The 26,951-nt window shown below is 39.8% G+C and overlaps 1 protein-coding gene across 1 annotated transcript in view; it reads left to right on the top strand.

Moving 5' to 3' along the window:
* The first annotated feature begins 1,770 nt into the window (after positions 1-1,770).
* Positions 1,771-26,951, top strand: part of loxhd1b (lipoxygenase homology PLAT domains 1b) — a 29,835-nt gene continuing 4,654 nt past the window's right edge. The window contains 38 exon segments of the mRNA XM_040155766.1: positions 1,771-1,782; positions 2,025-2,139; positions 4,292-4,406; positions 4,838-4,918; positions 5,152-5,336; positions 5,549-5,657; positions 5,789-5,936; positions 6,808-6,931; positions 7,382-7,491; positions 8,799-8,939; positions 9,026-9,161; positions 9,899-10,059; positions 10,158-10,244; positions 10,488-10,623; positions 10,728-10,882; positions 11,485-11,645; positions 11,883-11,959; positions 12,051-12,247; positions 12,446-12,638; positions 13,244-13,404; positions 13,537-13,852; positions 15,126-15,277; positions 16,888-17,021; positions 17,114-17,259; positions 17,437-17,541; positions 17,651-17,779; positions 17,876-18,040; positions 19,923-20,104; positions 20,186-20,302; positions 20,491-20,653; positions 21,855-22,009; positions 22,095-22,304; positions 23,627-23,753; positions 24,372-24,580; positions 24,834-25,019; positions 25,131-25,258; positions 25,684-25,801; positions 26,629-26,806. Of these exon segments, the coding sequence (XP_040011700.1) occupies positions 1,771-1,782; positions 2,025-2,139; positions 4,292-4,406; positions 4,838-4,918; positions 5,152-5,336; positions 5,549-5,657; positions 5,789-5,936; positions 6,808-6,931; positions 7,382-7,491; positions 8,799-8,939; positions 9,026-9,161; positions 9,899-10,059; positions 10,158-10,244; positions 10,488-10,623; positions 10,728-10,882; positions 11,485-11,645; positions 11,883-11,959; positions 12,051-12,247; positions 12,446-12,638; positions 13,244-13,404; positions 13,537-13,852; positions 15,126-15,277; positions 16,888-17,021; positions 17,114-17,259; positions 17,437-17,541; positions 17,651-17,779; positions 17,876-18,040; positions 19,923-20,104; positions 20,186-20,302; positions 20,491-20,653; positions 21,855-22,009; positions 22,095-22,304; positions 23,627-23,753; positions 24,372-24,580; positions 24,834-25,019; positions 25,131-25,258; positions 25,684-25,801; positions 26,629-26,806 (5,524 nt within the window).

Genomic DNA, 26,951 nt, shown 5'->3' with positions numbered 1-26,951 from the left:
TTTTAAAACCTACAACATTATTGAGTAAATTGATTGTACATAGTGTATGTACCTCTTTTTTAATTATTAAATTATTTTCCTCCTTCTATATATCAATTTATTTCTGTTGAATGTAAAGAGCTCCCTGCAACGTTTGTAGCGAATGTTGCAACCTACTTTGTCTTGAAGTGGGTGGGTAAAAACTGAGTTGGACAGGTTGTTATAATCTGTGCTGCTTTTGTATCATTAGTTTTCTCTCCTGGGAAGTTTGGCTCTATTCCAGAGGTTTTCAAACTGTGAGGGAGGAGTGGGAGGCTTGCAGAGGAGATGAGGAGGGAGAGACTGTGAAACGGCAAAGATACTGTGTGAGGTGAAACCGACAGGTGCATGCAGGTGTCCTGAAAACCATAGCAGCTTACTAATTGTAGTTTGGTTACAATAAACCTACCAACACGATCAAGGTAAATTAGTGCTGCAACGCACTAAAACCTGAACACACAGACATGATACACATTTCTATAGACAAAGCGTGATTTACACTTTCCTGGGATATCAATATCTCCGATGTCCATTACCAATAAACGTCCCTAAACCTGCTTATAAACCGTAGAAAAAAATTTAAATTATTAACTATGCTGGTTCATCTTGTCCTTGTTGGAGGGGTTGTGGCTTGATAGAGGACTTTACTGGTATATTCTGGTTTTGCCCCAAAGTCTTGCATTATTGCAGAATTTAAAAAGAAAAAAGGACGAGGTTTATTATAGGTGTTGATTTACCTCTGAAACCAGTACTTTTTGTTCTTGGTATCCTACCAGAAACTATAATGCAAAAATAATCATCTCCTCTGTGTTTGTAAGTTGTCTTATTATATGTTAAATTTAATTAATAAAATCAAGTTTTTAACAAACGTGAAGGCTTGAATCGTGACAAAAATTGACCAGAAAAAACCCTAAGGAGATTTTACATTTATAATTGGTTTGTTTGGAGGTCTTCATCATCCACTTGGATTGTGTGCTTCTGCAGGCTCAGGCCAGCTGTGTTTACATGTCTGTGTTTCTTTTTATTCTGTTCATTATCACTCAACCATAAACATAAAGAAGCATCCCACTTTTAAGTAGACAGCTGTAAGCAGTTTAACTTTTTCAAAAGGGGGTTAACTACGATACCTATTTGGATTTTTCTAGCAGCTCTCCATTCCCAGGAAGGGTTTCCTCCTCTGGTCAGGTGACAAGAAACAGATTATCATTTTAAATGAGGTATCTGCTGCCGTTGTAGGTCAGGATAACCAGCAGAGTGGGGCTTCCCCATCTGCCTGCCATACAGCAGTCCGTGAGCTCTGACTCAGACCTGTCCCGCCAGTGGGTCACTATCGCACAGTCACGGGTCAGTTTAATCAAGTTTCACCGGAACACACGGGAATCGGTTACGGTTACAAGGAAGTAAATAAATTAAAGATGCCAGTAAAAAAGAAAAAAACAACACAGAGAGGAGAGGAGGAAAGCAAAGATGTTGATGATGAGGACTCGGAGGATCAGGAACCAAAGCCCAAGACGAAAGGTAAGCAGGTGAGTGAGTCAGAGAATGAAAGAGCGAAGAAGAAGAAGAAGAAGAAGTTTAAAGACAGCGATGAAGAAGGATACGATTCAGACATATCAGGGCCTGATGTGAGGAGCACCAAGCAAAAGGGAAGAGATAAAGAAAAGGTCAAGAATAAGAAGAAGAAATCCAAAGATGACAGCGGGGATGAGTTGGGCAATGAGTCGCAGAATACAGATGATAAAGATACTGAAAATGATTCCACAAGTAAAAAGAGAGGGGAAAAGCTCCCTGATGTGATTGAGACCACTAAGAAAGACTCGAAGAAGTCCTCAGTCAAAGACAAGATGGGTTCGAAGGATAAGAGATCCAAAGAAGACAAAAAATCCAAGGACTCGGAGAAAGAGGAAGAACCAGCAGCTGGGAATGAAGAGGAGGGGAAAAAGAAAAAGAAAGAAAAAATTAAGAAAGGTTTGGTGAAGGGGGATAGTGATGAAGACACCAAGAAGACTAAAGGCAAGAAGAAGAAGGCTGAAAATTACGTTGAAATCTATGAGAACGAGCTTCGGAGCTACAACCCAGAAAAAGTGGAGAACTACGAGGATGAGTATCACAAAAAGAAAGGTAATTGCAGAGTTTTTTTAATCTCAACCTGTGAAATGTACAGAAGGGACGCTGAGGAAGTGACGCAATAAAAATGCTCTTCACAGAGAGAGCATGACATTAATTCAAGAACAATTTGATGTAAGTTCTGTTTGAGGGAAGACATCTGACACCCAGAGGAGAGCTGAATCCTTGACTGCAGTTACATGGTTCTGAGTGGCTCCAGTGGTAATGTGCCCATGCTTTAGTTTGATGTTCATGGTAACATTACACTGAGTAAGTGGTATCCATGTGCCGCCAGTATGTTATCTTCAGCCTATGGCTATATGACACCTGTCAGTCATCAATCTTTGCACAGGGTGGCTTCATATCCACTGAAGTTCATTTTTGCCTCTCACTGTTAAATGTAAAAACCCCAATTAAAAGACTCCATACACTAATCCAAAATTAACTATTAAATATTAGCCCTTTCCCAAATCCTTCATCATAGTGGAATCAAGGCAATTAAAACTAAACCTACCTATATATACTTTTTTTTTTATGATTACATAAACAATAAACACAAATATTTTCTCCTTAATTTTTGCAAAATCCATTTATAATTAGTTACGTGTTAAATGGAGGAGAGAATGCTTTAATTAAAAAAAAAAACTTCAAAAAAACTTAAGTTTTCATTTCTTAACTTATAATATGAAAAATTCCAGTTGACTGAAACTTGCCATTCAAAGTGCATTGTTATGAGTATCTCCTATTTAAGGGTATTTAGAGTTTGAGGGTATATTCAGATGGACATAGTGTTTGCCAATGGAGCAAGAAAAAGTATTTGAGTAACCCGTTTGATTTAGAAATAAGAGTAGAATTTAACAGAATGAGTCAAATTTAAGGTAGTTGTCAGTTAAGGTGATTTTTTTTAAATTTTGAGTTTGTTAATTTAATTTAATGGGCCTTTCACATTAGTTATCCATTAATAACCTGCACAAAACACATGAAAAACACTCATTTCTACTTCCTCCAACCCATGAATACATTCCTTAACAACCCATGACACTAGCTCTTACTTTTATTGAGGTAATAAATCTTGATTTATTGATCTTGACTCACCTTCCACCCACACAGGTGTTTTCACTTCCTTTGCCTGAAAAGGCTCTTCTTAGGACTGACAGGCTGTGTCTACATCACTGACTCTGACTCTTGCTGCACCTGTGTAAGTGCATGTGTTGAGGTGCAACAACTTTAGATCTTAATGTTTCACATGAGTACATTGAGTCTGGAAAAGAGACCCCCCCCTATTCTGACTTTGGAGTGTTCAAGCATTATTCCAAGGTGGTTAGCCCTAGTGCTAACCTTGTAGTCACACCAGACAAATAGCCTAAATTAGCTACTTTTGTTGCAGCCATTCATTACCAAATGAAAACCAGATACATACAAAGTGTATAGCTCCTCTAAAATTAGCTGAATAGATTGTATTAGTATTAATATTGGATTTTATGTTGATGTAACTCACAGTTGTTTTGCATTTGCAGCAATTCTGCAACAGTTTGTTGATATTGTTGGTAGAAATTCCTGATATCTTACATTTTCAACGACAGGGCCTGAATGTGGCATAATAATTTAGAATGACTGAAAACACCTGTGTGGGTGTGCAAGGCCAGGTGGACTTGAACAAAGTCCTTTTTTTAAGGAGTTTTAAAAAAATCCCTTTTTCTCATAAGAATAGAAGTACTAAAACACATACAAACACATGGTTGTACATACCATATATATCGATGGATTACTAAATGGCCCCTGGGCCAGAGTCTCTATTTGAACTGACTTCAAAGTTAACATTCCTTGTTTGAAAGTCGATCAAATGACTACAAAGAGACACAAAACAACTACAAAGAGGCACAAAACGACCACAGTGACTGCAGACTACAGATATGGAAGAAATGTCTGCCGGCTTGTTGTTAGTCGTCTTTTTGTGTCTCTTTCAGTCTGGGGTCTTGCGCCTATGTAGGAGTGCTGGGGGGGCTTTTCCATGTCTGTGCCCAAGGGCCCGTTGTCTCATAATCCATCCATGGCGCACCCTACATCACCCTATATGTTTACTGCTGCACCTTACCATCCTGCCCACACGTCCCTTGTAATACACTGTGTCCTGCTTCCATTTGTATTATGTCATTAAACCCTCCAGTGTATGAGGTGGTGACCATCACTGGTGATGAGAGAGGAGCAGGCACTGACGCCAACGTCTTTGTCACTCTGTTTGGAGAATACGGCATCACTCCCAAAGTCCACCTGGCCAGCAAGTAAGTCTTCTTCACAGATTATTGGAATTTAGATGTAAGGTCATCTGTACAATTTGGTTAAGTAAAGAACAAAGTTTAAGTTATTTATTGCACAGCTCTTGCCAGAGGCCTCAGTTACAACATTAGCCAGTTAGACCCCACATTTGATTGATGCTTGAACTAAAACGTGTGTTTTTTCTCCACCTTAACAGCACAGAAAAGAGGTACTTATTTCTTAATACAGTGGTGGTGGTGGTGGTTGTGAAAGACTGTGTGCTGTGCTTTTGGTGTTAAATTTGCCATCATCAATTTGGCTTTTATGTTTCATTATGCACCTGATGTGAATGTGGAATATTTCGTCATTTTCCTAGATGTACCTAACACTTTTCTGTTTGATTCTTTTGCATGTATTTTGTAGTTTAGAGTTTGAGTTCACCATTTTATGATTTCAGGAGTCGCACAGCCTTCGAAAGGGCCAAAACTGATGTGTTCAGAATTAGAACTCACAACGTTGGACCTTTGAAAAAGATAAGGTGCGTTAGACTCAAGACATTTTTAATCCCTGATGCAGTTTTTGTTTTTTCACATTGTTGAATGTCTTTCAGTATGCTATTCAGCATAGCACAGGTCAGATATTGAGAGCTTCTAGGTTGACCTAGGCCAGACATTTTGGAATTTGGACCAGACTTAGGGGGTTAGTTATTCATATTCATTTGTAAGAAGAATTAGACTAATTTACCGAGATGTTATTTTTCGGTTGCTCCAGGATTGAGCATGACAACACCGGCCTGAACCCCAGCTGGTTCCTGGAAAGAGTGGTGGTGACGGATGTGATTAGGCCTCACTTGAGGTTCTACTTTGCTTGCAACAACTGGCTCAGTAAGGCGGAGGGAGATGGCCTTTGTATCAGAGACCTTTTGGGCAGCATGGACCCCATGGACGTGCCCAAATGTATGTATAGACAGATATGAGTCTATAAGTATATATATTTGTGGCATCCCCAGTGTCTCCAGTGATTAATTGAGTGAATCAGCATGAACAGGCCCAATTAAAAAATTAAAATCCTTTTTGTTTTTTGCGTGTGGTTGACATACTGTTTTTAAGTTTTGTGTAAAGTTTGTTTTCTTAACTGTTCTTTAAAACTTGTGGTCCTGATTTTCTAGATAATAAGTATGTGGTTGGTGTTTTCACTGCGGATGTAAAAAGCAGTGGAACAGACGCAGATGTCTTCATCAATATCTTTGGGGAATTTGGAGACACAGGTAAATAACAGTGCAACAAGTACCACATGGGCTCTTCACAAATGTGGTCAAATAAATAACTTTTTCCCAAAGTGAATACTAGTTTTGATGTAGTCAGTTTTTTTCACTTTGGCTAATGAATGTACTTTTTTTTTTTTTTAGGGAGAGGCGACTTGACAATGACAAAAATAACTTTGAAAAAGGTGCCGAGGACAAGTTCACCATTGAGGCACCCAACCTTGGCAAAGTGAGGAAGATCACCATCGGCCATAATAACAAAGGCTCCTCAGCAGGATGGTTTGTGGACAAGGTAAAACACAGACAGACGAGACAGATATTGTTTACAAGACCGTTTCTTTAGGAAACCTAGAAATTAGGAAATGCAATGCTCAAAACCAATGCCCCTTCATCAGTTCTCAAGACAGATAATTAAAGAATGACATGCGTTACCTTTCATTTGTTACATAATGTGTACCTTAAGGGTTTTTCAGTAACTTATCTTGAAACAAAGCCTCTGTCTTAGAGTCTTACTGTTCGTCATTCCTCTTCAGAGGTACTTAAGACATGTGAGCCTCCTATTTCCTCTCAGTCTTCTCATCTGAGAATGCTGTGCCCGCTCCTGCAACACAAACAGTGTGCACAACTGAGAGAAGCTCACACACACACACACACACACACACACACACACACACACACACACACACAGACGGGACACACATGAGGTCATTCAAGCCTCTTTGTAAAGGGAAACCATGCCCCGTTAAGGGATTGCCTTACAACAAATAGACAGATGAGTCGGTAGATTTGTTGGTTACTGCAGCACAGACTGACACCAAAGATCAGCAGTGACAACGATAATAATAATTTCCTGTCCAGATGTGGTTTGTGCTGCCATCTTAAGTTCCCAGTGATGACGATTATACTGAGATGTATTTGTGCGTAAATATCTTTTAACAAAATTATTTGAGCTCGGGTTTTGCTCTTGTCATTGCTGCTGAAGCCTGTGTAATCTTATAATCTACAAGTTTCTTGCCCTCTTACTTCCATAGACTTAGGTGAGACAAAGTAAAAACATAGGTTATTAAATTGATTAGTTGCAAATATACTATTACATATTTAATTTTGCCTGTATTTAGTAATATGATTACATTCTTCTTTTCTTATTTTTCCTTCTTATACAGGTTGTTGTGGATGATCTGGGAAACAAAACAGTCTATGAATTTCCAATTAGTCGTTGGTTAGCTATCGATGAGGATGATGGGAAGATCCAGAGGGATGTTTTGGTTGGGGGGAGCCAGCCCACAGGTGAGGATGAAAGTTGGAAGAAATATGTTTATGAGCCTGGAGAAATGTAACTGGCTTAAATACACTTGATCTTTCAGGTCAGTGAATGCAATTATGGCAAGGATGAAAATTAGCTCTGTTTCTTCCCAATTATTTGCGTCATTTTGAAATAATTATCTGCTTGACTGGTCTGGAAAATATTGCATTAAGGGATGTAAGACAATAACACTTCTAATACCAAGATAATTTGTTGGTTTATACTTTGTTACACAGTCCAATAAGATGTATGTGTTTTCTTTCCAGCTTTGCAAAAAGCCTGCCGTGTAATCATTAATTCTTGGGTCAGACTATCAATGCTTGGATCTGGTTGATCTAGTTCCTGCTCAGGTGCTTAGGGAGTATGGGTGCCGTGAACCGTAGTGACCCGCTGGCAGACCCGCTGATAGCCTGACATGTAACTGTACCCACCAGGTATTGTGTACAACGTCCAGATTGTGACAGGAAACATCCGAGGTGCCGGGACCAACTCCAAAATCCACATCGTGATGCACGGCTCAAAAGGCTTGAAGAACAGTGGCAAGGTAATGAGAGGATACCGTATACAAGGAACAGAGTAGACAACTTGTAATTAATTTAACGAACAATGGCTGCAGCAGTAGTTGGCTAGTTTTTAGTTGTGTGAAACAGAGTAGCTAAAGACCTTGCCTTACAAAAGGAGTGATGGTCTGCAATAAACAATTTTACTCAAGTGTTTGAGTAAAATTGTTGTTCTAGCAGTAATACTGATGGTTTTGTTTTAATTTGGTGAAATTTTTGGCAATAAATGGTCATTACTTAGTTGGTTTTGCACTTCGCTTCCCAAAAGCGACTTGTCAAGAAAACACTGTCTTTATGAACTTTGAGTCTCTGTCTGTGCTGCTTTTTTGTTTTTCCATCACTGGTGGATATTGATGTACAATTTATTATCTAGAATACTCAGTATACATGTAACACAATGGGCAGAATTCCTGAACGAAGACCCAGACACATTCATGCTGCAAATGAAAACAGTCCCTTCAAACAAATTTCCCAGTCTGTGTTTATTTACTCCGACCACTGAGTATGAAATTCGTCAAATCTATTCTGGGTACATCGCGATCAAGACATACTTTATTATCCCTTGGGGAAATTTGTCTTGGGCTCAGAGTTACTGCCACACAGAGCCTGAATTGCCAGACATACAAAACAGCATCCTTATAAAAACCGATGCATTAAAGTGCCAAAGTTCATATATACATTCAACATGCCAACTTAAAAACAGGCAAATGTAAAAGACTATTGCACAGTTCTCAGTCCCTGATGTCACTGATTTAAGAACAACCCTTAATAATAAAAAAATGAAAATAAAAGTGCAGTGGTAACAATTAAAAACAATAAAAATCATAAAAAACAGCACAACCAGAACATTGCACATGCTAATATACATGTTTTTGAACTAACAAATGCATCAGTCGCTGCTGTTTAAAATGTTGATAGAGTTTGGAACAATTTAGTTTTTGTAATAGTTTAGTTTACACTCTAATCTCATCCTAAACCATCAGCTAGAAGGTAAGAGCTCATATTCAGAGCGGAGGATATGTGTTAGGTCTTTCACTGTTTTTTGCGCCTTTCTAAGCAGAGACTTCCTGTGCAAAGACTGAAGAGAATGATTTTCCTATTCCCCCTATAACCTTCATCGACTGACCTGAGGTTTAACCTTACCTGAATTTGCTCTCTAGACTTGTCGCTCATTTGGTGTAACAGTTGGGTGGTAGCATGATGCATCTCTGTCTCTACCACTCTACAACTGAGCATCTGTCTTACGGCAGAAGATCCACCGTTTCCCGCAACTTCTCTATATTTGATCCAGGTTTTTCTAGAGGGAGGACAGTTTGAGCGGGGCCTAACAGACATCTTTAATGTCGAAATCGCTGCTCTCCTCAGTCCCCTCAGCAGAGTCACCATTGGCCATGACAACGCAGGGGTCAGTGCTGGGTGGTACTGCGAGAAGGTACGCTGAACATGCATGTGTAACACTACGGTCTGGTAATGAATTTTTCCGTGAATGAATTCAGCTGAGTCATTGTTTGTTCGCAGGTGGTGGTGTACTGTCCGTTCATAGGGATTGAGCAGACGTTCCCATGCAGTAAATGGCTTGATGAGAAGGAGGGAGACGGGCTGATAGAGAGAGAGCTGTATGAGATGGTTTCACTCAGGCAGAAGAGACAGAAAAGTGAGCTGAATGTTAATAATTACATCCAGTCAGCAGCAACAGTGAATGCTGTCATTTTCTCTTTTATCTGCTGAAACACTGAGCAAAAACATTCTAAACTCCATTATATGTGTCAGGCATTTGCATAATGACTCAACAGGCAGTCTGCCTTCATTATACTTCCTAATTTTAGTGTGTTGTTTTTCCTATTGCCTGTGAAATGGAGTCCAATATTTCCCATATGTTATGTGCCATATTTGTTTTGCTTCTGGTCCACAAATGTATACATTAGAAATTAGTGTCATTAGGTTGATTTTTTTCTGTCCACATACTTTTGGAAAGTGAGTATTCCTGTACTGCCTTGCTTCATATCGATTCACAACCACACAAATTCACAGTTGGGGGCTGCTTGCTGCAATCGATCTCTGTAATTATCAACATGATAATTTCTGCCCTGAGAAGTTTTCTTAACAAGTAAAATTGCCACTTCAGAGGCTCCACTGAAATGTTGAGGGGGCAGAACAAGTCAAACTGGCTCTCGTCAAAAAACTCTCTGTAAATTCAAGACTACTGCTGGTTCCCAAATGTGTTAGAAAAAAAACAAAAAAACCCAACTCTCTCTGAGCTACATTTACCTCATAGTCACATTAACAAACAAATGATGAATATAATGGGACACCAGTAATCTAATCGAAGGTATAACAAACTAGGACATTGCTTCTGAATCAGAGATGATGCTTTGTTGTGATTCTCCTCAGAGCACCCCTGGTCCTTGTGGATCTGGACGTCAGATCTGCCCAATGCAGGAACCAACGCAGAAATATCTTTCCAGGTGTACGGAGAGAAGGGCAAGTCCGACGAGATCAGGCTGGACAACAAAACTGACAATTTTGAGCAGGGCCAGGTGGACAGGTTTATGGTAAGTATCCTATAATTCAATGCCACTCACATTAATATCAACAAGTCAGATAGTGAGGGTGTGTAGTAAACCGCTTTTATCTTGATGTGAACTCACAGGTTGAGCTGCCTGATTTGGGAAAATTGACCAAACTCCGTATCTGGCACGAGAAGAGAAATCCTTTTGCAGGATGGCATCTCAGCAAGGTGAGGAAATCTCTTGTGAAAATAATAGTACAATTTGTTTATATATTATATTAGTTAAATGATCTCATTTTGTGACATTACTGCACATGCATTTCTGATTAATAAGATTTATGATAAATGCTTTTTGATTCTGTATTAATCTTATAAATCCTATATATGAACATTTTTAGTCGTGCTGACGTGCTGACGCAACCTCAAATACCAAGTCAAACATGCTTTCCAGCGTTCCATTTTTCACATTAGGCAACTCTGATGAAGACATTAACGAAGGAAAAGTATACATTTCCTTGTGAGAGGTGGCTGGACACTAATGAAGATGACAACGAGGTTGTGAGGGAGCTACCTGCCGGCGGAGAACTGATTGCTGACCCACTGCCCTGTACGTGTATGCAGCTGTATTCACCACGAGCCACCAAAAATCTGCTTTGCCAAATCTAGAGAGGAACGTAAAACTTGACTGAAAGATGTTACTCTCTTCTGCAGTGATAAAATACAGAGTGACAGTTTGCACGGGGACTGTCAGCGGCAGTGGCACAGATGCATCTGTTTTTCTCAATCTGATTGGAGACCAGGGGGACACCGGAGATCGGCAGCTGGTCAACTGCAAAAACAACGTCAACAAGTTTGAGAAAGGAAATGTGGGTACATTCAGTACCTCAGACATACTGTAGAGCTTAGTGAAATTTCAGGAAGAAAACGTACTTCTTTGTCCTCTCCTTCAAATATGCTCGTGGGGTTTTTGCATCTCGCTGTTTAAAAAATCAAATGACAAATTTTCAGTCAGTCATCAAGGATTACACTTATTAGTTTCTCTTACACACACTGGAGCCAATCACTAATCAGTATGCACCTGTAGTATGCTGTTTACTGCTTCTGACGTCGATGCCGATGATGACAAATTAGGGGAAAATGTTTCTGTCTGATTACGGATTTCACCCAAGTAATCAGGTAAACAAACCCCTAATGGAATCAGCCCAATCTCTACACTAGCCTAATTTAATCAAAATTGTTTTATAAGGATAAACTAGGCTCTCCTGATGGGAAAACTGTGATGTATTTCTCATACTATATCTGTAGTACAAATACTGGAAACATACACTGAATGATCACAACGTTGTATCTGCTGATTCAAAAAATATGTCCTGATATATGCCAGTTGTTCTTCACCACATATTCCTCTGTTTGACACAGAGGATGGCATCAAAGTGTGATGTTACGTACTGTTTTTCTGTCTTTCTAGTTGGATGAGTTCATAGTCGAGGCGGTAGCCATCGGGCAGGTCCGCAGGGTGAGGATTGGACATGACGGCAAAGGTGGAGGCTGCGGCTGGTTCCTTGATAAAGTGATTGTAAGAGAGGAGGGACAGGCTGAGGCCCGGGCTGTAGAGTTTCCCTGCAACAGGTGCATAGGTCTCAGTGTGAATACATAAGAAAAAACATGCACTGAACAGTTGTTCCAATCACAGGTGTGTGTGTGTGTGTGTGTGTGTGTGTGTGTGTGTGTGTGTGTGTGTGTGTGTGTGTGTGTGTGTGTGTGTGTGTGTGTGTGTGTGTGTGTGTGTGTGTGTGTGTGTGTGTGTGTGTGTGTGAAATAGACTAGGTGAGAGTTTTTTTTTTTTAATTAAAATGTGCTATGCAGGTGGCTGGACCGCAATGAAGATGATGGACAGATTGTCAGAGAGTTAGTGCCGTTCTCAGATGGACAGCGTCTTTACAGTAAGTCCCAACACTCTAATTTACGCTAACATTTATCCGACTTGTATCCCCCTTTTTCTGAAGCTGATATTTGCGTATGTGTGTGTGTCAGACGTTGACTATCACATCGCGGTGAAGACAGGCAACGTCCCCGGGGGCAGTTCAGACTCCAACGTGTTCGTCAAGCTCTACGGAGAGAAAGGTGACACCAGTAAGATGATGCTGGTGGTCTCTGACAACAACCTAGGGAACTACTTTGAGACGGGCCGCATTGACATCTTCACAGTGGAAACCTTTGATATTGGACAGGTGGAGGCAAAAACGTGTTGATTTCTCCCATTTGGTTTTGATAGTACTATGAGACGCTTTAGAAATTATTTATCGATTTGTGCAAAGTTCAGTTCGTTCTGGGGTCAACCGTGCTAACAATATTTGTCGTTAACTTGCTTTTGAATGAATGTTTATTCATGAAAATTAAATGGTGTCATCCATTCAATCCTACTCCAGATCAACCGTCTGATGATTGGCCACACCAATGAAGGCATGCATGCCGGCTGGTTCTTGGACAGCGTTCAGATAATGGTTCCAGTCCACGGAAGGCATTACATGTTCCCCAGTCACCGCTGGCTATGCAAGGATGAGGCTGATGGCAAGACAGAGGTGGAGATTTACCCGAGCGAGATCCTGGACACGGAACAATGTAGGCAAAATTCACACACTCTCAAACCATTAGAGGAAACTACACACACACACACACACACACACACACACACACACACACACACACACACACACACACACACACACACACACACACACACACAAATACACACACACCCAGCAGATTCATACCAACATGGTAATTGGTCCTGTATCTCAAGACTAATTCTGTAGTTTCCTGGTGCTTTGGCAAATAAGGTTCCATTTTAAAAGGTGTCATTTTAAACAACATATACAATGAGAGCCTGATTTCAAAATGTGCTCTGTTTCAGTCACATTTTCCCAATGATTATTGCCAAACTTTTTGCTGTTATTCTTGTATTGCTTTACTGACTTTCTCTCATTAATACTTCCTTTCATAGACTATTGAAGCACCTTGTAATTAATGTTTTGAAAAGTCTTGGAAATTCTTCATTCTTATGTATGTGCATGTAATTTTTTTTACACATGCCCTTACGCATACTGTACGTCCTTACATACACATGCAAACACTTCTATGTATGTATGTAGTGTATGCATTAACACTACTATTGACCAAAATTACATTTGTGTGTCCTTGTACCTTTGTCAATTTATATTTTCCAGTGATTAACTACGAGGTAATAGTAGTGACTGGAGATGTGATGTTTGCTGGCACCAATGCCAGAGTGTTCATCCAGATCTATGGAGACAACGGGAAGACGGAAGTTATCATGCTCGAAAGCAGATCCAACAACTTTGAGCGAAACACCACAGAAATATTCAAGGTATCACAGCTTGGATTTCATGCTTTCCGTGGCTCCAAAATGCATGTTAGTAGTTAAATCTGAGTGCCAAGGAAAAAAGTAAATGTCCAGATGTTACATTTTGAGTTAAAAAACAGTTAATCTGTTCCCCAGATAGAGGCCAAAGATGTTGGGAAGCTCTCCAAGATCCGCATCGGTCATGATGGCTCAGGGATGGGATCTGGCTGGTTCCTTGAGTCAGTGGAAGTCAAACATTTGATCAAGGCCTTGGTGCCCAAAGAGAAGAAAAAGGAGGATAAGAAAAAGAAGAAGAAGAAAGATGAGGAAGATGAGGACGAAGAGAGAGGGGAGGAGTTGCAGGAAGTGGTGCTGACGTATCATTTCCCCTGTTCACGCTGGCTGGCCGGGGGAGAGGAGGACGGCGAGCTGGTGGTGGAGCTTCTGCCTGAGGATGCAGAGGATCTGGAAGGTACGACAATACATACAACTAAGTGTAATGTTGGACCTCAGAGAGAGAAGTATTGGACATCTGAGCGCCAAGCAGATGGCTTCTGTCCCAATACCCACACTTGCAGTCTTGAGGACTTAAGTGTGCATTCATGCACCGTCAGGTCGTAGGCAAATGCGTCCCATGTCATAAAAATACCAACACACAGTATACCTAACCTTCACTTGATGCACACTTTTCTTAACACCGTGTTGAAGCATTATTCAGAGCTAAGTGTATCCCTCAATTCACCACGGTCAACCGCACCACGCCAGTCCAGTTGTGGGCGGTAGTGAGCTTATAAGCCATAAACTAGCTTTAGGATCGACAGTGATCAAGTTTACGACATGTTGGATTCAGCATAAATATTATATATTTGTGACCAAAAGCAAAAAAGTTATGGCTGAACTTCCACATGTACCAATCTCTTCTTCTTAGTGACACTGATGAGATTATGATTGAATAGGTTATCTGACACTGTCAGAAATATATCCTTTTATCAACAACCTTAAGAAATACTTACAAATTTGATCAGACACAAACCATTCAAAATAATATCATGCTTTGTCTCTTATATATGTTCAATAGACGTACATGCTTTTAGATACTTAAGTTTAATTGCTTTATTAATTGTATTCCTTCTCTCAGCTTTTGAATGTGCATTTTTTTTTTTTTTTTTTAACTACAACTGTGTTTTCTGCATTTAAGGCACATTAAGCAAGTTATAATGCTTAAGATTTTCATCATACTTTTATACTATTTATGGGCTGGCATCATTTTTTCCATTTTCAAAAAGATTCAAAGCCTGTTTTGTTTGAGGGGATCTGAGTTGATTTAGTGTAAACCCTTAATACTGTTCTTAAATAAGCTTTTAACAACATAGAGCAGGTATCCCAGTTTGTTTTATAGTTTTTCCTGTTTTCCAGTGAGCAGAGCATTGTCTTCAGTATTATTAAATAATACACTTTTTGCCTAAAAGAGCTCCTGGTGCCACCCCTACCATTTATCAAGTCTTGTGTATTTTTAATGGCAGCAGGTGTACATGTAAGTACAGTGTATATACAGACTTATATAGATATAATTGGTTATTTGTTCCATTTTTTTTATTTGTAATATTTTTCAGCACGTATTTTTTATCTCTTATTCAGTGCTGATGTTGTAGATATGCAAGGTTTGATTTGATACAGTTTCCTGACCGACATGCAGTATGCGACAGGTTAAAGAGGTGTAACTCATTCCTTGTGTTGTCTGACAGTCAACACCTATGAAGTGTGTGTCTTCACTGGTGACATGCTGGGAGCCGGGACCGACGCCAGCGTCTTCATTAATATTTACGGAGAAAACGGAGACACCGGAGAGCGCTATCTGAAGAACTCTGACAACCTCAACAAATTTGAGCGGGGGCAGGTATGATGGGTTCAACATAGGGATGGTCACTACTTTTTAAATCAGCTAGAGGTGAAACTAAGGAATCCAGCAAATTAGATTTTAAAAACTTGATTGTTTTACAGGTGAAGTAGGAAAATATAGGGAACTTAACTTGGATCCATAAACCAAGAGCATAAAAAAAAACAGCTAGCCGGTTGACAACAGTAAAAATGTTTGATTAAGCCTTGATTTCAAATATTAAAAAAACATAAATACATTTTTTTCATCAGGGCTGTAAAATTTTACCCACTTTCCTGGAAGAGTATCCTGCTGAAAATCAACCAGCAGTTAGTCAAAGACTCAAGCACTTCCATGCAACATGAGCCTGGCACTGAGGTGTGGGTGGGAGTGTATTGTGGTAGGATTACAAGCTCTCCCGCAGGCGAGCCAGCTGTGACTGAGAGGAGCTCAGAAAAGTCCTCTGTGTCATTGAACCTGTCCTACTTTTACTCATTACTTCATCCAAACGTGTGAATCATTCATCTCAACATTATAACTGGTTCTGTAGCAACACCGAACTCATGCCCACAGACAACTAGGTTTATTTCTTCCCGCAGATTAAAAACAACAATAGCCTATTGTCGTTCAGTGATAGGAATGATTGCTTAGGAAAAAAACAAAACAAGCGCAGACACTGTATTAATTTCAGACAGAACCCAGTTAGTAAGGAAATTCTGATTAAATGGATAACTGACTAAATGTGCAATAATGTTACTACAATACTGAAAGATATATTTGGGCACTTTGAGGGAGATTAAAGGCTCATTCTTGACCTTGGAGACAGAAAACTCCATCTGCTGAGGACATATCAGAAGCATGTTCTTCAGAGTGCCCCCATTACCTAATGGTTGATGCTTACCATGTGATTGCAACAACCCACGATCTGATTTCAGCTGGGGACATTTGTTGCGTTCAGTGGTAGAGAGTAACTAAGTACCTTTACTCAGGTACTGTGCTCAAGTACAGTTTTTGTGTATTTGCACTTTCCTTGAGTATTTCCACGTTATGTTAACACTCCACTGCATCCCAGAGCTAAATATTGTACTGTTAATATTGTAAAACACCACCTTTAACTATAACCTCAATAATAAACATATAATAAACAAATAATAAACAATTAATTGCACTTACTGTTGTATTGGAATGCATTAGAGTGTTTTGGTGTAGCTTACGAAGTGGCCACTGCACGCACAGTTAAACAAATAAAATATTAGGCATTGTAATAGATATATTAATAGATTATAGATTATAGATAATAGATTATTATAATAGATTATTATAGGAAGATAATTAGATCCACCTCAGCCAGGAAGCCAGCATTTAAATGCTGCTTACACATTAATTTATCAGTATTTATAATTCAGTGTAATAATGTGAAAGGCTCCTCTCTACATAATGGGTACTTAATTTTGATACTATAAATATATTTTGTTGAAAATATTTTGTTGATCTGAATACTTTTTCCACTGGTTACCCCCCCCCCCCCTCTCTATCACCTGCCTCACCTGTCTTCACTTTAAACTATCAAATAAAACTTTAAATAGTTCCGTCTGTGACAGAGCATTATCTCCGGCTGCTGTCTTTTGCAGGAGGATGTTTTCACCTTAACAGCTATTGATCTGGGTCTTCTGAAGAAGCTACGAATCCGTCACGACAACACCCAGCCTTATTCATCTTGGTACCTGGATCGTGTTGAGATAGTGGACACAAAGGATGATACAACGTAGGTGAAACCAGCAAACAACTGACCTCAGTGATAACAGCACGTCATCTTTGAGTTAGAGTGCTGATCAGAGGCATTTCGTGGGTCTGCAGGTACTATTTCCCTTGTAACCGCTGGCTTGCAGTGGATGAGGACGATGGGCAGATAGCGAGGGAGCTGGTTCCTGTGGACGAGGCCTTCATGAGGAAGGATGAGGATGAGGAGGGGACGGGTGCCACGCTTGGGCTGGAGCAGAAATGTAACAGTTTCAAAGTTGACTGGTGTCTTGGTAGAGGGAGATGAAAGGGAGCCCTGTTCAACTATTTATCTAAGTGATGATGAAACATGCAGGTGTAGACGAGAGCAAAGAGGGACTGGTGTATTAATGTGAAGATGAAAAGGATTAATATACTGACTTGTTAAATATATCTTACAGCCATGTCTACTACATATACTATTAAAATAAAAACCGGAGAAAAGAAGTATGCTGGAACTGATGCCAATGTCTTTGCCATCCTATTTGGTGAAAATGACGACACAGGTAAGATCCTGTACCTCACCAACATCCTGGCATTGTTGTGGCAGCCTCATGCTGTAAGTTATTGGCTAAATGAAACCAATCTGAATTTAAAATTTAATGTCACTCAAAGGGACCATCAACCTAAAGGCTTGCAAGACCTATAAGAATAAGTTTGAGCAGGGGATGATCAATGAGTTCACAGTGGAGGCGGTGGACTTGGGCGACCTGGAAAAGCTTCGAATTGGGCACAACAACTCAGGTGAGGAAAGAAAAGGCTCTACAGACCAAAAATAAGCAGCCATCAGCAGTACGTCATATGAAACTGAATAACATATGACTGTTTTTCCACTGTCAGGAGGTTCGCCTGGTTGGTTCTTGGACTGGGTGGAGATTGACGCCCCCTCGCAGGGTCAGAGACTACGCTTCCCATGTGGCCGCTGGTTGGATAAGGGGGAGGATGATGGGGCCATAGTGAGGGATCTCTATCCTGCTGAGCTACAGACTGAACTCTACATGCCATGTGAGTGAACAGCCGCGGAAGAAGTACTCAAATCCATTAGTGAAAGTAGCAATGCGCTGATTGAGGAATCTTCCTGTAAAAGCATATTATGCAAAATTTTACGCAGCTAAAAGTGTGGAAGCATTAGCAGTGAAATGTATTTAAAGCACTCTATCTGAAGAAGGGTGCTTGTCACAGCACAGACTCTTTGATGCAATCTGTAATGAGTGTTATAATGTTGCTGTGGAGGCCTTCACTTTAAACTTCAGCACCACAATAGGACTCTACTTCTTGACTTGTGCACGAAACAGTCCAGATCACAACACTGGAGCCGTAGATACAGTCCCATCCATGGCCTCTAGTTTATTGTCGCTTTTAACAAACACAAAAAACGACAACATCGCAGATTTTAATATAAGGTCAAAGACTACCAATGTCACATTTTACACACTACCTACAGTCTTCATGTTTGCTCAAGTAAACTCTGCCTCTCCACTTTATCTACAGCAGGTCATCATCATTTAATAAAGCATAAAAAGTATACAGAAAAATTTACAGTCTTTCAATTTTAAGGCATTTTGAGAAATATAAAGTTTGCAGTTAACACAAAAATGGCTCTAATACTCCAATACCTAATTGCTTACTCCATAACAATTATCTCATTTTATTAGATCGTAATGTATTTTGCATATAATAAATACCAACTGCAACCATCAAATAAAAAGTGTGGCAAAAAGTATATTTACAGTACACTTTTGTAAAATATTTCTTTCTCTATTATGTTGGAGAGAAACTCTAAAGACCTACAAAATTTAAATGCTCAAAGTGACAATCCAATAAAATATAAAAGTCCTGCATCGGGGACCTAAGTGCTGCAGGGCTCTCAAAATACCCAAAATATGATACATATTTTTTGTCTCGTTCACATAAGATATTAACTTGTAGGGCTGTAGTCAACCAAAGATGATCCTGGTTGACTGAAATCGTACCTACTCGTCCACCAATCGAAAAAAATCTGCACATTATCTCTAGATTCACTAAACTGGCCACAGTGAACTGTGTGCACTCGAACCCGGTAGTGTTTTTAAACTCAATGAAATATAATTAAACATAAAAAGCTAGTGTTTAAAGCATATTAAATCATTTTAACCTAATTATTTTATACTTAAATGATAACAACAGACTCAGAGCTCACCAGCGTGCACCTGCCCATGTTCATATGATTTCCGTGAACAGAACTATATCAACTGGTGATCCCAGCACAAGAACTATTGAGGAATATACACTCAGAGGCTCAAGCGATGAACACGAAAGTTGACGGAGCATCCTAACATAGACAAGTTAGTCCACTGTTTTTAGATGATGTGTCACGTTGGTTGTTGAGCTGAGATATGCTCATATGCTGTTCGCGAAGTTTACACTCGCTTTTTCGGTCATCTGTTTTAACAAAATGCATCCACACCAACAACTTCTTCAACATGGTGTCAGTTAGTTTGCAGCCGACTCTGAGAGCAAATGTTCAGTAAACGTTAAATAGGTCAGATTGAGAGTAGCAGTCTCCATTAGGCTGGGCGAGCTCAAAGTTGCGAAAACGGGGGTGTTTTCAAAACAATGAGAATTTGTTCAGACTAGAGCATATCGACCAGCCAATTGACCAGGAGACTACAGCAATATTAAGCCCTGCAAACAAATTATTATCTTATGCCGACAATTTCTAATGTTGTGCACACGAGATTTTAAAATTTTTGGGACTTTCATGGGTCCTGTAAAAGTGTGTTCACTTTTCACCTCTCTTAGGTCTAAACATGTAAAACCCATCGTTTAACTGTATGTTTTTTTTATCTTCCATCTTGCTTGTGTGTCAACCAAATAAACCTGTCACCTTCCCCTTCTGACTTTTCAGTTGTGCCTTATGAGATAAAGATATACACCAGTGATGTGTTTGGCGCGGGAACAGACTCTGATGTGTTTATAGCCTTGTACGGACATAAGGGTGTGCGCACACAGCAGAAACACCTGTGTGTCAACAAGAGAGAGAGACGTCTGTACTTTGAGAGGGGAGCGGAGGACATGTTTATTGTGGAGGTGAGTGTGTGGGTTTGGACTACGCATCCTTGGAGACGGCGGCTGCAGCTCTGTAAACACTGTGGTGTTTTTTTGTCTCAGTTGGAGAACGTTGGTGATGTTATAGAGAAGATCAGGATAGGACACGACAACAGGGGCACCAACCCGGGGTGGCACCTCGACAGAGTGGAGATCAGGCGACAGCTCAGGAAAGGAAAGGTAGCAAAAATCCATTTGAGATTATACCTGTGTAAATAAATGCGTCATTAAGAGTCATTAAATTAGTAATAGATTAATAATGCAACACCTTTTGGCTCACACATCTCTTAGAGTTGGATGTACTTTCCTTCAGTGTTAGACAGACAGAGCTGGGCCCGGTTTGGGGATATGTCTGTGTTTGATGGCAGGGTTCCGAGACGACCATTTTCCCATGCGAGCGCTGGCTGGCCAAGTCTGAAGATGATGGGGAGACGGTGAGGGAGCTGGTCCCCTCGGACATCATCACAGAGAAACTCCTCAGGGATGGGACGCTGAAAACGACTGAAACAGAGGTGGAGGACGCTTTGGAGAGTAGGTTTACCCTAATTTCGGCGGCAGAATGCAACTGAGTGCATTTACTCAAGTACTATACAGTACATATTTATCGTACGTTTTACTTAATATTTCTCTTTCATTCTACTTTATGCATCTACTCCACTAAAATTAATAGGGAAATATTGTACTTTTTACTCCTCTACATTTATTTGACCACTTTAGTTACTAGTTACTTTACAGGATTTTAAGATTTTACATGAAAAACATAAAATAAGCTAATATAATATATATTATATATTTACCTTATAGATTAAACCTCCTAACATTATATAAAATAGTTTATTATTATACTCTTACAATTTGCTAATAATGCTTTTACTTAAGTAACTTTTTCAGTGCAGGACTTTTACTTGTAATGAAGAATGATTTATCCAACACGGCCTGATTGAAGTGTGTAAGATATGGTCATAGTTTTGTTTATGCACATTGCATTGATATTTTATTTCAAATCTTTAAGGGCAAATTATTTATTATGGCTAATATAATCATTTTTGGATGATCAAATATATAGAAATATGGTGCCAGGGCATTTGTAATCTCATGTTTTCTAATTTTAAAAAATTCTCAAATAATTTTAGTTGAGCTTGGGTCTGTTGTTTTTTTTGTTTAGTAGGCAGGACAGTTTTACAGTTTTAACGATTAGTTGAGTAATTGATTGGTCAATCTACAAAAAGATGAATTGCTTTGGTCATTTTTCAAGCAAAAACTGTCCAATATTTTCTTATTTAAGCTTTGCTCCTTTCTCTATTTTATATCATTGTAACCTGAATATTTTTGGGTTAGACTGTTAGTCAAACAAAATAAGACATTTGAAGATGTCAGCTTGGGCTCTAGAAAGCTGTAATGGACGTTTTTCACTATTTTTTAATACTTACAGACAAAGCAATTGATCGATTAATTGAAAAAATAATCAACAGATTAATTGAAAATAATCGTTTTTTGAAGACCTAGACAGTTTATAAACCAATTTTTCGAGACATCATACTTGAAAAATAAATATACCACATGAGGACACGTACTGTTGGACTGGGAGCTCCTCACTTCATATACAGTATTCATGGAAATTCCAGTGCACAACAGGAACCTTGTCATTCAGTCGCACATTATTACAAAGCTGTGAGCAAACAAGGTGTACACCTACTTAATTCATAGTTGAGTTGTTCTTTATCCACCACAGTTCACACGTACAAGGTGTCTGTGCGGACAGGTGATATGTACAGAGCAGGGACTGATGCCAACGTTTTTCTCACCATCTTCGGAGACCTGGGAGACACAGGCGAGCGCAAGCTCGCCAAATCTGAGAACAACAGGAACAAGTTTGAGAGAGGAGAGGTATGTGGGGATATGCGTGATACAATATGTCACATTTCCTTCGCCCTCTGAAGGTAAAGTATGTTACGTTCTCGCCGCCTCTCAGGTGGACAAGTTCTCTATTGAGGCTGTGGATCTGGGGCAGTTGTTCAAGATTCGTATACGTCACGACAACTCGATGACGGGAGCTGACTGGTACCTTGACCAGGTGGAGGTGCTGGATGTGGAAACAGAAGAAGTGTACATGTTCCTATGTGAGCGCTGGCTGTCAAAGAAGAAAGAGGACAAACACATAGAGAGGACCTTCTTTGTCAAGGTGGGGAGAGAGAGACATATATACATGTATGTATGAACTCTACTGGAAGGATGAAGACCTTTCTTCCAAAAGATATTCCCTCATTTGGTGTTTTGATGGTGGTGGTGGAGAGCGCTGTCTAACACGTTGGTCCAAAATCTCCCACAGGTGCTCAATTGGATTGAGATCTGGTGACTGCGAAGCCCATAGCTTATGATTCACATCATTTTCATACTCATCAAACCATTCAGTGACCCCTTGTGCCCTGTGGATTGGGGCATTGTCCTGTTTTTTCACTCATTTTTCAGGTTCTTCCTTGATTCTGTTAACTGTCTGCATAGAGGTTTAGTTTCAGCCTATGAAAACTCTCTTGGATTGGGCTTCAAACCTAAAATTTATAACAGAAACCCTGCCATACAAACCTGAGGTGTGGAGATTGAAAGAAGTGGGCGTGTAGGTAGATTATTTGCTCAATTGATCGATTAATCATTTGGTCTATAAAAAAAATCAGAAAACTGTGAAAAATGGAAATTACACCACAACAAGGCTGTGCTCTATATCTCATATTACAATAACTGGAGGAACATAACATCTGAAACATATGCCCAGGAATGACTTCCCACTGATATCAACACCTTTACTATAGTGACTTACGTTCCAAAAAATTTAATAAAGTGGTTCCATTTTTAGAAAATAGTGTGTATTTTCCCATTTGCAGCAAACAACAGTTTTTCCATTGCCAGTCAGGTCTCTTAGCCACTGACTTATGGAAACAGAATCGTTTTTTTTCAGCCAAGTACGCAGACACACAAAGAATGTCTATCTATTTACAGACAATTATTATTATGATATTACACAGTCAGGGCTTCTGTATTTTTCCATAAGACAGCAATGGTGTGTTTGGCTGAGAGTCACCATTTTCTTCTCTGCTGTTGAAAGATCTAAGGTCTTTCAGAAACACTCCAAGAATGCACAATCGTGGGCACAGAGGCAACACAGCCAGAATAATTTTAGATAAAACTTTCAGTGCATTCTTCCAAAGTCTCAGAATTTCTGCACACTCCCAAATGCAGTGAAATAAAGTTCCCCTTCCTGACCTTTTACACAATAATCCAAGTTGTTGTTATTGAAGAGATATAATCCACCTGTGCTGTAAAATTCTGCTGGCTAGGGTCTGAGCATTAAAACACATCTTTTCCATTCATCTTTGGTAATTTCTTAGTCACGACACTGCCATATTACTTTGCTCTTTGTATTTGATTTTCTAGTAGCTACTGTTGCAGTGAAGTTATTTCTCAGATGGAAGTTAGTAGATTATGTGTCTGTTATCGTGTCTGGTTTAGGGTTATGAGGGTGAGAGAGACACTGATCCAAATTCCAAGAAGATGGCTCAGGCCAAACTGGGGCTGGACAGAAATGCAAACAAGAAGAAAAGGAAGAAAAAGGTGGCAGTGGTGGAAGAGGGTCCAAGTAAGGCCACAAAGCTATTCTTCATGTTTTTCAAGGTAGAGTTTGAGTATGATGAGAACAATGTGCTCTCTTGCAGCAAAGACAAACATAAAGGAACAATGATGTAAAAAGCCCTGCATACAAAACTTTAAAAGTAAAGGTACAACCGTTTAAAAATAATTTAAAAATGTTAGGTAAGATTTATCAATTCACAGCTTTGTGTGTAACTAATACCGAACTAGCCGAAATGAAAGAAATTTTTCAACATTGTGGGAAATATGCTTATACGCATCCTTGCCAAGCCTTAGATGCCAAGATCGATACCACTCTCATGTCTTAAAAAAAGATATAATGTTTTAATTAGTGAGTTTTAGAGGTGCTGATAAGAGAATTTGGCACCTTCAGACAAAGCCAGGATACCTGGTTCCCCTTGTTTCCAGTCTTTATGCTAAGCTAAGGTAACCACCTGCTGGTTATAGCTTTATATATACTGCACACACATAAGACTGCTATCAGTACTGTCGTGTAACACTTGGAACGAAACCGCAAGTATATTTCCCAAAATTTATAACTATTCCTTTAATTTAAATGAAATTAGAAAAAAAAAAAAACTTAAACCAATTCTTCTCTCCCACCTAGTCATCCCCTATCACTTCACCTTGTCCACGGGGATGGACCATGATGCCAGCACTACAGCCAGGGTCTATGTCATCGTCATCGGCCCCAACGACATCGAGACAGACCGACTGTGGCTGGACCTGCCGGAGGGAAAGAAATCCTTCACAGCTGGCACCATGGACCACTTTGTGTGTTACGGAACTGACGTGGGAGAGATCAAGAGGGTGGAAGTGAGAATCTGGGACTGTCTCGGTTGCTAAATCTGTGAAACTGTCTCCAGAGCGCAGACATCTGCCTTCTCACATGCACCAGTGTTAAAAATTGAAATAAAGCCATTCTCACCCAGCAGTAATTAATTCTAACAATGCCTTCTGGTACCTAGATCAAACAAAATCAAGTGATATAACAATTCCTGGTTCTACCTTCCCCCTCTTCCTCTCTGTCCTCTCCCTTCTCTCTCTCCCTCTCCTTTCCCTTCCTCAGCTCGGCCATAACGGTGCCACACCAGAGAGCTGCTGGTTGGTGGATGAGCTGTCGGTTGCCGTGCCAACCAAAGGTATCAAGTACATCTTTCCATGTAGGTGCTGGCTGGCTAAGGACAGGGGAGATGGTCTGACTGCCAGACTGTTCAACGTGCTGGACTCCAGCACAATCAACATTATTCGCAAAGTGAGTCACACTGCACCTAGAATATGATATCTTGGAAAACAGTCAGTTTGCGTGTCATATAAAAACAGAGTTTGTCTCTTCTTTGTCTGTTTTGTCTACTGTATATTGTAGGTAATTTATTCGGCCACAGTTGTCACAGGCGACACTCAGTATGCAGGGACTGACACCAACATTTTCCTGACTGTGTACGGAGCCAACGGGAGCACAGAGGAAATGCTACTGCCTAAAAATGAGGACAGGTCAGTCCTCCAGTGACACCTTAATTGTACAGATCACTCTTCAATAAAGCAAGGCTTAGACATTTTGAGAAATATGCTTATTTGCTTTCTTGATGAGACTCGAATAAGAAGATCAGATAAAAAGCGAGAGGTACAGATAAAACAAACAAAGATATAACGTGTTAATCAGTGAGCTTTAGAGGTGCTGGTAGGTGGATTGGTTGTTACCTTTGGACAGAGTCAGGCTAGTTTTTCCCCATTTCCACTCTTCGTGCTAAACTAAACAGCTGCTGGCTCCAGCTACATAGTTAGCGTACAGACACGAGAGTGGAATCATTTTGTCAGCAAATAACATCTTTCCAGAACTATTTATTTTAAAAGAGATCCCATGTCAGGATGCTTTCAAATGCAAAATGATACTTATAGTATATATTGTCACCATTTAGGTTTGAAAGAGGCCAAGAAGACACATTCAGCCTGGAGATAGATGACATTGCTCCTCTGAAAAAGATCAGAGTTCGGATTGATGGCAGTGGGAGTCGCCCTGACTGGTTCCTCGACAGGGTAACACATGGACTGCTAAGGCTTCTCAATACTGAGGCACCATTTATAATAAGACCTGTTAGATACAGTATATAGTAAGGAATGATAAAAATCATATCCAAAGGCACTATAGCTGAAATTCCAATTAACACACCACAGAATATAGTGTTACACCAGGCACAGTTTTAATTAGCAGTGCAATCAATGGGCTCTAGTTTAAATTTCATCTGCCACAGCTTGTTAAGACAGTGTTAATTATAAGTTCTATTCAAAATAGTTACTCTTGTGATTTAAAAAATTGCACTCCACTAATTGTTCAGCCTTAGAAAAACTCAAAAAACAGCTGCATTATTATCTCTTTCAGGAAGGTATGTAATCACTAAACCTGGTGGAGTGATGGGCCACGGGCCAGGGAAGAACCCATTAAATTTTTCGGGCAGATGTGGATCATTTACTATGAATTTGAATTTTTTTCCCCTGAGGTCTGGTGTATGTTGTTTGACTTTGTCCTTGGTGGAGATCTGCACTCTACTGAACGCACGTTCTAGTTTTGTCTGATTCTGTTCAGATAGAAGAAAGATACATTTGCTATTAGGATTGGAATAGTTATATCTTGTTTATACATTGTAGGCCACAAATACAGGCTTGTAGTTAAATTTATTTTAAAATTCCCAATTAAGAGCAATCTAGCAATTAAATATTTTCCTCTACTTGTTCAGCCCTAAAGATTACTAGTGTAGGTCTGTTTATGTCATATCTTGTGATGAGACTAAACAATGTAGCTTTCACACTCAAACATTTGTATCGTCATGATGAAAATGTAGAAAACGTCTCGATGGATGCTTTAGATCCTGATGCGGAACCTGACCACAGAGGAAGTGTATCTGTTTACTTACGAGAACTGGCTGTCAAGGACCAAAGGGCCAAAGAGGACGAAAGTGTGTGAACTGGCAGCTGTGGTGGACGAGGAGGAAATGGTGGAGAAAACAACCTACATCGTCCAAGTCCAGACCAGTGACGTCCGAAGTGAGTCACACAAGTTGCGTACAGTGCGGTCAAATAATAGACTAAACTAACAAGAGATTAGAGCTGCAACGATTAGTCGATTAACGAATTAGTCAATCGACAGAAAATTATTACTATTCACTTATTACTATTACTATTAATTTAA

This window comes from Xiphias gladius, chromosome 19 (assembly GCF_016859285.1).
Source record: "Xiphias gladius isolate SHS-SW01 ecotype Sanya breed wild chromosome 19, ASM1685928v1, whole genome shotgun sequence".
NCBI classification, from domain to species: domain Eukaryota; kingdom Metazoa; phylum Chordata; class Actinopteri; order Istiophoriformes; family Xiphiidae; genus Xiphias; species Xiphias gladius.
Note: the sequence above shows the minus strand (reverse complement) of the source record. Positions and strands in the feature narration are given on the sequence as shown.